Raw genomic sequence first — 15,873 nt, 5'->3', positions numbered from 1 at the left:
ATTGCAGCCTGACTCTGTTTCTTTGTTCTCAACATCACGGCTTATTAGTGATGACCAAACTGGTGGAGCTTGCCATTCCTGTTAGCAGTCCACAAACTAAGGCAACTCTTCAAGCTCTTCACTAGATGTGGGGCATCTGGCATGACGTAGTATAGCCTCCTTTCTGGTCTTGCTGGATGTGGGACAGATGTTTCTTTGTGGTCCACTCCAAAGGCTTTCCACATTGCCTGATTAGAGCTGCCCATGTCAGTGTTGACATTAACCACATGAAGCCCTATGGAAGCTGCTTTGTCAATGATGTCGAGGATGATTGGCTTGTAAGTTGCCCCATTAGTGGAATTGCTACTGTAGTGGTTTGTGTTTTAATCTATTATAATGTATTTGTTCGGTTGGAGAGCGTCTGTGCGTCACGTGACCAGAGGAAGGCGAGTCTCGAGATCGTAAACAACATGGCGCGTTACGAACCAGGAGAATCTTGAAAACAACTCAGGGAAATAGAAGCGCTCCGCATACTGAACTCCCACGTTTACGAGCTTAATTTGTGACAGCACTATTTTGTGGTTATTTACCGAGGTCTGCAGGAAGAAACCAACGGAGTAAAAGAGCTGTCAAAGCGCTGTTATCAATTTATTGGTAGGTGTCTCTCTTTTGTAGGTCGCTTACAGTATGCTAGCGTGAGCGCTAACTTATAAACAAAGGGTTATTTGGGGTGTATATTTAGTGTAATTAGGAGGCTTTTATGTATTTTGCTTTTTTAAACTGTTAGTTTGTTAATATGAAACCATTATATGAAGTGCTCGCCCCATGTCATTTGCTGTTTTCAGTTCTAGCCTGTCATTTTAGCAGTGGCGGCTGTCAGTTACATCACAGCCTTTTATCAGCTGCATGTCAACATGTATTTACCTCATTTAAATCGCCTGTTTAATGTTATAATTTCTCAAGGCAAACATACTGACCGACCTCTCAATTAATGCATTGTGACATGTTCATCACAACTGTTTGGACAGACGGGTATCTTGGGTATATGTCATATTATTTACAGTATTACTAAAAGATGGTGTTCGGTATCTTTAAGGAAATCCTAGTATTATTTACAACATATCTTGCTTCCTTATCTTGCTGTTTTTATATATATTTTTTTATGCTTAGTATTTTCCACATCTCAAACATGTTCAAATGCATAATAAAGTCTTACTTAAGTCCTGTAATGTGAACGAATCTATCTTTTTTGGCACAAATTTAAGCACATATACACTATTGACCAAAAGTTTGGAGTTAGTAAGATTTTTTTTTTTTTTTTTTATGAAGAAATTAATGCTTTTATTCAACAAGTATTAAACTGATCAAAAGTGACAGTAAAAACATTTATAATGTTACAAAAGATTTCAATTTAAATGCTGTTCTATTGAACTTTCTGTTCATCAAAGAATCCTGAAAAAAGGTAACATGGTTTCCTCAAAAATTTTAAGCAACACAACCATTTTCAACATTGATAATACTGATTCTTGACCAGCAAATCACCATATTAAAATGATTTTTGAAGGATCATGTGACACTGAAGACTAGAATAATGATGCTGAATTTTTTTTTTTATTATTTGAGCGAATGTCATATTATTCAGTATTACTGGTGTTCAATATCTTAAAGGAATTTCTAGAATTATATCTTGCTTTTTTATAATGTTATGAATGTAACGGCCTGTATTGCTTATGGCTGAATAAATTATTTTTCCAGACAATCAGTCTATGGGCTCTCAGTCCAGTTCTGGGATGTCCGGTCGGGGCTCTGGTAACAACCCAGACCAGTCCGAACTAGAACCCAACCAGAATTCCAATCAGACGGGTCACACACAGGCAGAAAGACAGTCAGAATCTGAAGAGGACGTTGACTTAGCTCAAGTTCTGGCGTACCTACTGCGGAGGTAAATATACATAACCCACATGACATTTATGTGGAGATTCCTTTGCCTGGGCTGCATTTTAAACATGTTTTGCAACTCTACCATTTCCTCATTTTTTCAAATGGATATTTCAGAAGTGTTCCTTTTTCTCTACTATAGGGGCCAGGTGCGCCTGGTCCATGGAAGTGGAGCGACAGGCCTACAGCTTGTGCAGTCATATTCAGACTCTGACGAAGACAGCGATGGGGCCTGGGATGGGAGGTTAGGACATCGATACGACCCTCCAGGTGAGTATAATGCACAAAATTGTCTCCGCATTTAGCCCATAGTGGCTACTGCAACTACTGGTGCAGTTCAGTGCATGGAAATTGCACAAAATTAAATCTGCTACACTGCTGCTATTGATTATTGCTGATGCAAATACTATACTGGAAGCTTGTGTAGCTCTGAGTCCATTCCAGCCTTCGTTGTTATTTAGAAAAGTGAGGATCATCTGCAAGGAGATATTCAACCCTTAATATGAAGTATCTAAAAGAATCAACAGCCTCTTTAGCCTAATTTTCAGTCTATAAAAGTGAGAAACAGTGCCATAAATACCATTGAATGCACACTTTTGAGTTAATTTACTTTGTCTTATTTATTCTCACTCAGTGGATGCCCAACCAGACACACAGGAAGTGGACCGCAGTGAGATCCGCACTCAGATTCTGCTTGCCACTGCTTCCTCAGGCTTAAAGGGCAGATACAGTTTCACACATATGCTGGCAGAGGTAAGATGTGTCTATATCTGTGTATCTTTCATTTGCAGGATATTTCTACTAACAATTCAAAGAGTCTGAGTTATTTTAGCTATCAGCTATTTTAATTTTTATTACAGATTTGTGAGTTTGGTGATTACGAATTCAGGAAATTTATATTTTCACATGTGGCTGCAGCCAAATGATCAAAAGATATGCATAGTTGTGTTCAGAAGTGTGCAATTTTCTATAATGTATTTTTCTTTTTGAAGCGGGAACAGGGACGTTGTCGTGGGTCAGGTTTTTCTCATGGAGAGTGCAGCCGTATCCGTTCACAGTAAGTTATTATAAATGCTATGCTACAACAATAATAGTGCATATTTTAAACATTTAAATGCTACTCAGAGATACACTGGCACAGATGTTTTTACATTTCAAATAGGGAGATTTTTTTTCTTTCTGCTTCTAAAACTGATCAGTCTTTGCATACATGTAGTAATACAAATTTATTTCTTCATAGTTTCTTGCCCAATCATGTGGTATACAAGGACACTTATCAGCAGAAAGTCTTTTGTGGACTCTATAGTGATGAGGGAAACATGTTCCTGTCTGCATGCCAAGGTGAAACTGGAACTTTGTTATTAGTGTTTATTTTCTATGCTTAGTATTTTCCAAATGCACATCTCAAACATGTTCAAATTCATAACAAACCTCTACTAAAGTCTTGTAGGGTAAATGTTTCTGTCTTTTTTTTTTTTTTTTTTTTTTGGCTTTAATTTGAGTTAATTTACACTACCGTTCAAAAGTTTGGAATTTTAATAAAAGAAAACTATTATTAATAAAGGATGCATTAAATTGACCAAAAGTGACAGTAAAGACATTTATAATGTTACAAAATATTTCTATTTCATATAAACTTTATACTCATGTAATAATCCTGATCAATCCACAAAAATATTAAGCAGCACAACTGTTTTCAACATTGATAATAATAAGAAATGTTTCTTGTGCTTCAAATCAGCATATTAGAATTATTTCTGAAGGATCATGTGAAACTGAAAACTGCTGAAAATTTGCCATCAAAGGAATAAATTACATTATACAAATATATTAAAATAGAAAAAAATATATTTTAAATTGTAATAATTTTCACAATATTACTGTTTTTACTGTGTTTTGATCAAATAAATGCAGCTTTGGTAAGCCCAAAAGCATAAAGCCCAAAGTATACTTGTTTTTTTTTTTTTTAATGCGTACGCTAGCATATGCGTATAGTCAAATGCGCATGCACTCTAGAAAGTTTCATCTTTGTCCAATGTCTGCGCTATTTTTCTCCAGCAGTTATGACCGATAAAATGTCTTTGTATGTTTTCAAACTAAAGTTGCAGCTGTCTCATAACCCTTTCACATCAGTGCTTATCAATGTCTGTTGTTGTTGCAGACTCTGGTATTTTGTTGTTGTTGTTCCATCTCTTTAGTTTAATTTTCTACTGTGAAACAACAGCCCAGGCCAGTGTTTTTGAACAACTGTTTGAAAATATAGTCAAGCAAAAGGCTAATCATTAACTACCGTTATGTGTCTGACGTTGTAAAAAGCTTGTGCGAGTGAGTAGAGGCGGGGCTAATTAGCATATTCATAGATCTGCATATACTAAATGAAGCAAGGATGTAGAGTTACATTTTAAGGCATGAACAAATTAGTTTCACAGGGAAAAAATTTGTCATTTTGGTGATCAAAGATGAGTTTTAAAACCATTCAAAAACATTTTAAAAAAATCTTACTGACCCCAAACTTTTGAGCTATAGTGCATGTCTTATACCCTCTTTTTTCTGTCTCTTTTTTTATAGACCAGAATATCAGGTTATATGATACTAGTAGGGGCCGTTTTGCTCTAAAGAAGACGGTGAAGGCCAGAGACGTGGGCTGGAGCATTCTGGATGTGTGTTTTACACCTGATGCACGTTGTGTGCTCTACTCCAGTTGGTCTGACTACAGTAAGACAGGGACAGGTTACTTAAACTGTTTTGTTGGCACTACTGTCATTGACTGTTCTAATGCATTGCGTCTGTGCTCTCTCTCTCTCTCTCTCTCTCTCTCTCTCTCTCTCTCTTTAGTACATGTGTGCAGTGTAGATGGAGACAATGAAACACACACCGCTCTGGACCTCAAGTTAGTGTTTCCTCATAGTACATTATAGCATTAAAATTCAGGTAATCACCTGTATGCTTCCTCTTCATGTGAATGACAGACAGTAGAACAGATTTCCATGACCATTCACCACAACCATCACATGACTGTGAGATAACCAAAACTGAACACGCTGGCAAAGTGAACTCTGAAGGAAGTGTTGCATAAATAACACACTTCAGGTTGATAAAAATAATAACAGGTATTTGTTGAATCTCAATATGTAAAAAGAACAGCAACCCTCCGATATTTAAATTGTAATTAAAGTGTCATAACGCCACTCAGATTTGCTAATAATGCCAATAGATGACTTTTCCAGCGTGTCTTTCTGCCTCTCCCATTAAATTCACATTACCATTTTGATGTCTTCTCTGCATTGCATGACATTTAGTGACTATGCTGTGATAATGCTGTGATAACTGTAATATTACGCTTTTAGAGGTTTGGTCTTTCTCTGTTCATCCCCAAGTAAGGTAGAGCTGTGTGAATGGAAATGAGTTTTTATGTTTATATTTCAATATAAAAAATACTGTAGTTGTTCATGTTTAGTGTTGCTGATGTTGACAGGTGTCTTTTCTTCTTTCAGTCCTGATGAACGAAGGTTCTGTGTTTTCTCACTGACAGCGTCCACAGATGGAAAAGAGATTTTAGGCGGGTCAGTATCTTTTACTATGGCCTTCATACTTAAAGGTGCCCTAGAATTAAAAATTGAATTTACCGTGGCATAGTTAAATAACAAGAGTTCAGTACATGGAAATGACATACAGTGAGTCTCAAACTCCATTGTTTCCTCCTTCTTATATAAATCTCATTTGTTTAAAAGACCTCCGAAGAACAGGCGAATCTCAACATAACACCGACTGTTACGTAACAGTCGGGGTGTACGCCCCAATATTTGCATATGCCAGCCCATGTTCCCAACATTATCATTATGAAAGGCATTAGACAAGGGCAGCCAGTAACGTCTGGATCTGCACAGGTGAATCAACAGACTAGGTAAGCAAGCAAGAACAATAGCGAAAAATGGCAGATGGAGCAATAATAACTGACATGATCCATGATATCATGATATTTTTAGTGATATTTGTAAATTGTCTTTCTAAATGTTTCGTTAGCATGTTGCTAATGTACTGTTAAATGTGGTTAAAGTTACCATCGTTTCTTACTGAATTCACGGAGACGAGCCGTCGCTATTTTCATTATTAAACACTTGCAGTCTGTATAATTCATAAACACAACTTCATTCTTTATAAATCTCTCCAACAGTGTAGCATTAGCCGTTAGCCACGGAGCACAGCCTCAAATTCATTCAGAATCAAATGTAAACAACATAACAGTATACAATACTCACATAATCCGATGCATGTATGCCGCATGCATGACGAACACTTTGTAAAGATCCATTTGAGGGTTATATTAGCTGTGTAAACTTTGTTTATGCACTGTTTATTCATTCATTTGGCAGACGCTTTTCTGCCTGTTCAAGGCAAGCGCGAGCTCCGTGGGCGTGGAGCACGAGAATTAAAGGGCCAGTAGCCCTGAAACGGCTCATTTATAATGATGCCCCAAAATAGGCAGTTAAAAAAATGAATTAAAAAAAAATCGATGGGGTATTTTGAGCTGAAACTTCACAGACACATTCAGGGGACACGTTAGACTTATATTACATCTTTTTTTAAAAAGTTCTAGGGCACCTTTAAAGTCCATTACTAACTCAACATTACTGTTTATATCTGGATACTTTTTTTCTAACTTATATAAACTTGTTTTGGATTTTCAACTTTCACTATTGTGAGTGTATGTATGTATGTATCTGTCTATCTATCTATCTATCTATCTATTAACAGGCATAATAACTACCTACCTTACAAGAAAAAATATAAAGTGTATGTTAAAAATGTTGTATACTCTCCCTGAGATACCTTTATCTCTATCAAACAGTGCAAACGATGGCTGCCTGTATGTGTTTGATCGCGAACAAAACAAGAGAACTCTAAAGGTATGGTTCACATGTTTTACAGTCATAGAAGAATACAAAACCTGCACTAGAGATAAAATTCTTATAAAAATATTTCTATTTATTAAAAAGTGACAAGAGCCCCATCATTAGCAAATTAGTAAAAGTTTTGTCACCTTTCCACCTGCTGCACTTCTTACTTTTTCTCTTTCATTGGCATCTAAACATTTTATTTCCTTGAATTAATGTGCAAGATTTTAACTTCTAATGGATCATTATATCTTCATCAAAATAAGTTAACTCGACTGTCAACCTGTCATACATCTCTGCCATCCTGTGACCTTATTTCTTGCATAATCTTTACAGCTTCCCGATCTCAGTGCATCAAAGCAAAGGTTTATTGCTCTGAACTGAATGTGATCATTGATAAGCATGAAAGATTTAGTGAGAACATTATCCAGACATTGCCCTCTGTAGAATGACTCATGTGTATTTCTTTTTTTCTCTCCGTACGTCTTTCAGATTGACGCTCATGAGGATGATGTGAATGCTGTAGCATTTGCAGATAGTTCATCGCAGCTCCTGTTCTCAGGCAGTGATGATGCTGTGTGTAAGGTATGGGACAGACGTACACTCAGAGAAGACAGACCACAACCTGTGGGTCAACTGGCTGGACACAGAGATGGAATCACCTTCATACACAGCAAGGTATAATAGCAATCCAAACTGTCATACTGTCAAAATGCAATGATTACAATGATTTATGCATTTTATTTTTAAGTGGTCTTAGTCCTACATAAATGTACACTTGAGATAGCAGAGAAACCTTTTGTGTAACTACCTAATATTAAAACAAACAGTGTCCGGATACTTTTGGCCATGTAGTGTATGTCACAGCGAACAAGATAAAGGTAATTAAACAGTTAAAGAGCAGGACTGTTATCAAAAAGGGTCAAATCCAGGTAAAGCTGATTGTACAGTTGCAGAATATCCGTTATTGTCCCCTAAATATAATTGCAATCCATTAGTTGCTTCCCTTCAAGCACTTTTTAAGCAGCATTTCTGTTGTCCTGAAGGGTGACGCTCGATACTTGATCAGCAACTCCAAAGATCAGACCATTAAGCTGTGGGACGTTAGGAAGTTTTCACCCAAAGAGGGACTCGCGGCCTCACGACTCGCTGTCACACAACAGAACTGGGACTACCGCTGGCAGCAGGTTCCCCAGAGAGGTGTGTTAAAGACCCCCAGTGGCGAAAATCAAGTTTTTAATGTTGTTTATATGTCTAGGTGGTGTTTTTAATATGCTTTTAGACAGACCATGTGCAAATTCATAAGTCAAAACCATTGCTGAGCATTTTCTCTTTAAAACTGCAATGAAAAAAAAGATCCGTGGTTTGAGATCACTGGTGTTTCTGATATCACAAACTACCTTTTTAGTCAATCACGTCAATGTGCCGGTGGGCTTTAGCATATCATTAACAGTGAATTAGCAGGGGAGTCTGAGAGAAGCCAGGTTATCCCGGTATATTTTTCTGTTGATATGAAAAATCGTGTAGATTTAGCAATATGGCGGGTGTATGATGTATATTACGATGTTATGATGAACTATATGCCTTTCTCCACTGACGTTCTGAGTGGTTCATAGTGTTTCTAAGGATACTGATTGTTAGAAGGCAGCTGTCTGACTCTGAGATAACGAACGGGAACATGGTTTGTGTAATATTAGCAACACGTTATTAGCTGTTTGATAACATAGTCAAGCAAAAGGCTGATCATATTAATTACCGTTATGTGTCCAGTGTTGTAAAGAGCGATATCATTGTGCAGCGTTTAGCTCAGTAAGTTGAGTGAGTTCATCTCTGAGCTGTGTGAGTGAGTGGAGGCGGGGCTAATTAGCATATTCATTGATTCGTGTATATTAAATGAGCCATAGGTGTAGTTACATTCAAACTATTTTAATGCATGAAGAATTTTTTTTCACAGGAAAAAAACATTTAAATATGTCATTTTGGTGATCACAGATGAATTTTAAGGGATAAAATTATTGACTAAAGTGGGACATGCTTGAAACTGGTTTATTTTCAACCTTAATTGTACACATAAACACAAAGCACCTGTTTTCACTTGTTATTTTGTTGCCCTGCAGCACTAAAGAGGCATAAGCTCACCGGTGACACCTCTGTGATGACCTACAGGGGTCATGGGGTTTTGCACACGCTCATTCGGTGCCGCTTTTCCCCTGAATTCAGCACTGGACAGAAGTTTATTTACACAGGCTGTTCAACAGGCAAAATCGTCAGTAAGTTGATAATAAATGCATAACAAAGTGTGTAATATTCTTATTCAAATCTGCAAAATTTCACCTCCTCCTATCTTTTTTGTAGTCTACGATGTTTTGACGGGACGCGTTGTGAGCAAATTGTCCAATCATGACGCATGTGTGAGGGACGTCAGCTGGCACCCGTATCACAACAACATGGTCAGCAGCTCTGTAAGTAAAACCACTGTTTAATTAGGGCTGTTACGAAATGTAAGTGATGCTGTCAATTGCGAAAATGTTGATTTGCATGGGATGCATTGTCGCGTCTCTGTTTACATTCATCCCTAATCCCCTCTCCCCCTTTCACAAAACATAACTCCCTAGAGAAGATGCTAATGGCTAGTATGGCAACCTATTTAATACAGTTGCATTCATACAAAGTTTTGTTTTTTACTATGGTTCCCCCATACCAAAGATTTTTCTAGTCTCATTTAAGCCATTAGTAGACTAGTCAAAAGTTTAGAAAAATACTAAAACATAATAATGAGCATTTAAAATATGAATTAAGTTTAAAGCTTGCGCAGCACACAAAAGTGATTATGAATGTGTCTGAAACAGCAAGGAGATTGTCTGAACATTTTATTAATAAACAAGTGATTTCTGAGTCATTATCGGCTGCAAAGATTAACTTGATGATAGTGGATAGTGAATGCGCCTCTAGAGTGAAATGTTAAAGGGTTAGTTCACCCAAAAATGAAAATTCTGTCATTAATTACTCACCCTCGTGTCGTTCCACACCCATAAGACCTTTGTTCATCTTCGAAACACAAATTAAGATATTTTTAATGAAATCTGAGAGGTAACTGACTCCTCAATAAACTCCGCAATTTAACCACCACTTTCAAGGTCCAAAAAAGGTACTAAAAACTTCATTAAAACAGTCGACGTGACTGCAGTGATTTAACCTTAATGTTATGAAGTGACGAGACAAAATAACGAGTTTATTCAACAATATTTTCTCCTCTGTGTCATTCACATATGCTGTTTACATTCAGCGCTTTCAGGTTCTACGCCAGAACGCCGACTCTTTAGCCAGCTCCTGCGTCAGCATCACATGAATGCGTCATATTGCTCACGTGAAAAGCGTCTGCCAATACCGAGCCGCCATTCATATGTAGAACCTGGAAGCACTGAACATAAACAGTGAATGAGAATTACACAGAAGAAAAGATATTGAATAAAGTGTTTATTTTTGTTTCGTTTTTGCGCACAAAATATATTCTTTACCTTTCTGGACCTTGAAAGTGGTACTGAAACTGCTGTCTGTTAAGGAGTCAGAGAGCTCTCGGATTTCATGAGAATACCTTAATTTGTATCTAGAAGATGAACAAAGGTTTTACAGCTTTGGAACAACATGAGGGTGAGTAATAAATGACAATTAATTTCATTTTTGGGTGAACTAACCCTTTAAGCATGCAGTAAGCTTGGTACTAATTTAGCTTCCACACTCCACACAAACACTTGGATATGCACCTAATAGTAGCGAACATTTATCTAGGTTAACATTTGAGTGACCGGCCATGTAAAGTGCCTAACATTAGGCTACTAATACATATTTCATATGATAAGCCACATATAAAATCGATTAATATTAGGTTGGCGAACGATTGGTTTTCCTGCCTGACATAATTACCACATGGACCAGCCATGTTAATGATCTGTCTATCACGGACTGCATGATTTCGCCAATTCCTATGGAGGTTTTTTTTTCTTTTCTGTGATTAACCAATGAATTTGGTCGATTAAGAGCCTCTTCTTGTTAATTAACGTTAAGTCGACTATTAAGGGGCGGCCCTGCTATTTACAACCGCATTCTATAACCGAACTGACACCTGCACATCTTCAGGACTCACAACTGCATTCTCAATAAACCTGTGCTGACTAAATACAGCTGAACTGTATAATCTATGTATGTATGTATGTTTATGTATATATATATGTATACACTGCGTTCCAAATTATTATGCAGGTGACATAGGTATGATTTCAGTACAATAAACATTCAGATTTTAGTTTTTCTAAGAAAATGTTTGTTTGTTTATTTATCCATGTCTTTTTAGATAACTGGTATCAATCTCAGACAAAATAATTTGCCAGGTCTATGAAAACCCTACTTAGAGGTTGTTCCACATTATTAAGTAAGTCACAGTTCTCATGCAATATGGAAGAAAGATCATTCTGAAGATGAAAAGCATGAAATGGTGCAATGATGTGCAAAAGGCATGAAAACAACTAATATTGTGTGAAAACTGAATGGAGATTATCAAATTATCATAAGAATTGTGAGTGATTTAGAGCACAGCAGAATTCGGTCAGATAAAGGCTTATTAAGGAAAGTTCCTGTCAAAAAACTTAATTATATTAAAAGGGCAGCTATAAAAAAAAGCCAGTGTTGAGCAGCAAACAGGTATTTCAAGCTGCTGGTGTCCCTGGAGTCTTGAGAAGCTCTCCATGCAGGCTGGCAGTTGTTTTTAGCCACCATTAACCAAACTTCACAAAGAGAATCATTTACAGTGGGTTTAGAAATACATTTTCAAACAGTTTTATTGCTGTGGTGTTTTTTTGCAGCATGTGATAGTGCATAGTGCATTGTATTTCAGAAGGCACTATCCTCCTTTTAATACCATAGCTGAAAATGGCCAGTTATGAACTCTACATATCTTGCAAAAGTCATTTTAATACCCTCAGAGACCCACATTCTGTCTCACTTCCCAATATTCCAGCCCAAATCATCACCCGCCAGCTCCTTGCTGACGTCGCAGTCTTGTTGGAACGTGGTGGCCATTCACCAACCATCCAGAAATCCATCCATTTAGACCATCCATTGTAGTACGGCATTAGTCAGTGAATAAAACTATTTAAAAATGAGTCTTCCTGTATTTCTACACCCACTGTAAATGTTTCTCTTTGTGAGGTTTGGTTTGGAGTGGCTGAAATGCATCTTTACACACAACTGCCAGCCAGCATGGAGAGCTTCTTGAGACTCCAGAGACACCAGAAGCTTCAAATACCTGTTTGCTGCTCAACACTGGTTTTTTTATAGCTGCCCTTTTAATGCAATTAAGTTTTTTGACAGGAACTTTCCTTAATAAGCCTTTATCTGACCGAGTTCTGCTGTGCTCTAAATCACTCACAAATCTTATAATTTAATAATCTCCATTCAGTTTTCACACAATATTAGTTGTTTTCATGCCTTTTGCACAACATTGCACCATTTCATGCTTTTCATCTTCAGAAAGATCTTTCTTCCTCCCCATATTGCATGAGAACTGTGACTTGCTTAATAATGTGGAACAACCTCTAAGTAGGGTTTCCATAGACCTGGCAAATTATTTTGTCTGAGATTGATACCAGTTATATAAAAAGACATGGATAAATAAACAAACAAACATTTTATTAGAAAAACTAAAATCTGAATGTTTATTGTACTGAAATCTTACTGATATGTCAGAATAATCATTAGTTGCAGCCCCAAATATTATACATATACTTTTTTTTTTATATAAGTTGTGCATCAAAACTGAACTCATTGCTGTTTTTTTTCTCTTTCATGTTCGCTCAGTGGGATGGCGCCATACGTTTGTGGGAACACGCGCAGAACCACCCTCTGGACAAAGACCGAGAGAGGATGAACGTGGATGTGGTGGAGATGAAAACAAAAGGCTGTTGATGACGTCAGAGGTAGATGGTGCCGTCACAGCAGGAATGGGATGATGGAGGAATAAAGAGAAACGGGGGGGGAAATCACAAAAGACAACAAATTTTGTGCTGATAATTTTGTGAAATCACACTGATGTAGTGTCAGGCAGGGTCTTCAAATGTTGTTTGTTTGATTCCACATTGCTCCGCCTACTGGCACAAAAAGATGATACAAATGTGTTTAAGCTAAAAGGATCAGTGGTATTTAATTCATGGACAGAGCGTTTTGTGATTTCTCTTTTACGCCTACTGTTACACCTCTTTCAGCTCGGAGGTGACCCTTTAAGCTTTAATGAAAGACTTTGAGTGAATTTCACCGATATAAAGGATGCATGATTTCAGACAGGCACAAAACAACTGCTTTGCTTGAAAAATTACTGTACGGTAATATAGCAAAAATAATTTAGACATAATGGACATGTTTCTAAAAGTGCAAAGAATTCTGGGAATAATTCTAAATATTGTAAGATATTTTATTGCTATTAATGTCCAGGATTTGATTTTGTAGTTCAATGTAAAAAAAAAAAAATAATCTTTTCTTTGTCAAAACTTTGAATGTGTGTTAAAAGTGTGTGTGTGTGTGTGTGTAGAGATGTAGTCTTGAGTTTATGGGTGCGGGAGTGAGTTTCTTTATGTGTGGGAGCGTGTGTGCAAATATGTTTCTTTTGACACAAAGGTTTGATTTGTGTATGATTTAAGTGCATTTAGAATTGATTGAAACACTCAGAATTGTTTTACAAGAATAATTAAACTTATGCGCACAGCTTTGTTTGTTTGGACTATAAATCATATCTCAAATATTTTCAGCCAGCTGAAAGCAATACAGTTAGAGTTTGCATTTCAAGCCAATTTATCATGTCCTACATGCATTCAAAATTCTTTTTCAAACAGTTTATGAGAAGGTCAGATTTTATGTGCTACTGTGTTATGACACACTGTTTTATGTTTGTACAAGAGTTTGCTATATTGTAATGATAGTAGGTAAAGCTAAAGAGTACATGCTCTTTTCTAAACTTGATCTGTGAAGAAAAAAAAAAAAAAAAAAAATCAATGTATTCAACATATACATTACCATTCAAACATTTGGGGTCAGTAAGATTAATCAAAAGTGACAGAAAAGACATTTACATTTTAAAATATATTAAAATAGAAAACATTAAAGGGTCATGAAACCCTAAAACACATTTTTTGAGATGTTAACAGATATGTACAGGTTGCACATCATTGAAAACAACAATAGTACTCGATTTGTTTATTATTAAGTGAAAATTACATATTTTTTAGTTTTTCTGAGCTATTTCGTTCTTCTGATTTAAAAAAACAAAGTTGAACCAATGTCACAAAAATTGAGGCAAAAAATGGAGGGTTTCAAGAAAAATCCTCTGCTCTCATCCAGAAACAATCTCCAGCATATTCAGTTGTCAGACACGACTGGAACTTCAAACGGGACCGGCTTCTATGGTCAGATAACTAAACTAAAAAAAAAAGAGAGATTTTTGGCAGCAAACCCACCAGATGGGTTTGGTGCACACATGTATAAAAAGTCCCCCATGCCCACAGTTAAATATACTGCTGGATCTTTAATGTTGTGGGCCTATTTTTCTCCTGGAGGTCCTGGACATCTTGATCAGATACATGGTATCATAGATTTTAGCAAATACCAACAGATAAAAAATCAAAACCTGACCACTTCTGCTAGAAATCCAATAATGGGCCGTGGTTGGATCTTCCATCAGGGCAATGATCCAAAACCAACACAAAAATGTGTCACTGAGCACAAAATGAAGCTTCTGCCATGGCCATCTCAGTCCCCTGACCTGAACCCTAAAGAAAATGAGTGGAGTCAACTGAAGAGAAGAAGCACTAACATGGAGCTGGAATCAGAAGGATCTGGAGAGATTCTGCATGAAGGTGATCTCTGATCTCGTCAGGTGTTATAGAAGATGACTCAGAGCTGTTATTTTGGCAAAAGGAGGTTGCAAAAAGTTTTGAATAAAAGGGTGCCAATAATTGTGGCCAACGTGTTTTGGAGAAAAACATTTATTTCATAATGTGATTTTTCCCCCCACTTTCAATTCTTTTCCTTCAATGAAAGGTTATAATTTTCCAAAAACAGACTGTTTGGATGTTGCAGGATCTGTGATGTTATACAGTCAAACACATTTGCATATGACTGCCTCCAGAGCAAGATGTCAATGAATAGTTATACATCATCACACTAACTATAAGCCCCATGCACTGGCGCTCAGTCACTTAAGGGCTGACGTTTGCCTAAACTGGATGTGAGCGTCGCTTCAAAAGCAAAAAGAACCCATTATAATCAATGACACTGTCTACACTGGATACAGATGTGCATTCAGTTTATGACATACCCTAGAGCAGGGGTGGGGAACGTTGATCCTGGAGGGCCATTGTCCTGCAGAGTTTAGCTTCAACCCTGAAACAAACACTCACCTGCCTGTAAATTTAGTAATCCTGAAGACCTTGATTAGATTCAGGTGTGTTTAATTACGGTTGGAGCTAAACTCTGCAGGACAATGGCCCTCCAGGATCAACGTTCCCCACCCCTGCTCTAGAGTCTACATTCTTGAGCCTGTTGACAACAGAACAAATGGAAGAGTGAAAGTACATTCACTTTGACGCGTCCAGTTTATACAGCTACTTTGCGTCTATATACAGACTTCATTCCAATGTCAGAAACGAGTGAATGGTTTATTTTGATTGCGTCAGAGGATTATATGTTTGTTCAGAGCATTTTTATTTTATTTTTTTTTTGTAGACAAGGCACAGTGTAATGGAGAGTTTGCAAATAAACTTTTGTTGAAAGATCAAGCAATTAGCTGTATTGGATCTGACAGCAGCTCTATCGCAAAACCGTTAGGAAATGATTTCATAATGCTTTATCTGCAAATGACTGTTTTATATGGCTATCGTTTTCAAAACATTTACTTGCGTCCATTAGTGAGTGGATGTTGGAAGAGTTTCTTATGCAATGACAGCCAATCATAACAGTAGCCATTAAAGGATATTTAAAGCCTTAAAGGACCCGCCTTTTAAAAACGGATTTCAGA

General features: G+C 37.0%; 1 protein-coding gene across 2 annotated transcripts; it reads left to right on the top strand.

Moving 5' to 3' along the window:
- The first annotated feature begins 125 nt into the window (after positions 1-125).
- Positions 126-13,565, top strand: dcaf11 (ddb1 and cul4 associated factor 11). 2 transcript variants are annotated; one of them, XM_048173931.1, is made up of 15 exons: positions 126-317; positions 1,735-1,921; positions 2,060-2,187; positions 2,552-2,670; positions 2,910-2,974; positions 3,158-3,258; positions 4,486-4,632; positions 4,753-4,807; positions 5,412-5,480; positions 6,767-6,824; positions 7,305-7,490; positions 7,859-8,012; positions 8,930-9,082; positions 9,168-9,274; positions 12,666-13,565. In XM_048173931.1, the coding sequence occupies exons 2-15, from the start codon at positions 1,746-1,748 to the stop codon at positions 12,771-12,773; spliced, it is 1,626 nt and encodes a 541-aa protein (XP_048029888.1). In that variant the 5' UTR covers positions 126-317; positions 1,735-1,745; the 3' UTR covers positions 12,774-13,565. The 2 variants fall into 2 exon arrangements, with proteins under 2 accessions (XP_048029888.1, XP_048029887.1); XM_048173930.1 differs by lacking the exon at positions 126-317 and adding an exon at positions 412-633.
- The last annotated feature ends 2,308 nt before the right edge of the window (positions 13,566-15,873 follow it).

The sequence above is a fragment of the Megalobrama amblycephala genome, linkage group LG22, assembly GCF_018812025.1.
Source record: "Megalobrama amblycephala isolate DHTTF-2021 linkage group LG22, ASM1881202v1, whole genome shotgun sequence".
In the NCBI taxonomy this organism is placed as follows: Eukaryota; Metazoa; Chordata; class Actinopteri; order Cypriniformes; family Xenocyprididae; genus Megalobrama; species Megalobrama amblycephala.
Note: the sequence above shows the minus strand (reverse complement) of the source record. Positions and strands in the feature narration are given on the sequence as shown.

Bases quoted from the DNA above. Each gene is read 5' to 3' on its own strand.
- dcaf11 (XM_048173931.1), top strand. From the start codon at position 1,746: ATGGGCTCTCAGTCCAGTTCTGGGATGTCCGGTCGGGGCTCTGGTAAC. The intron at 1,922-2,059 runs GTAAATATACAT...TCTCTACTATAG, and splicing joins CTGGCGTACCTACTGCGGAG to GGGCCAGGTGCGCCTGGTCC. The intron at 2,188-2,551 runs GTGAGTATAATG...ATTCTCACTCAG, and splicing joins ACATCGATACGACCCTCCAG to TGGATGCCCAACCAGACACA.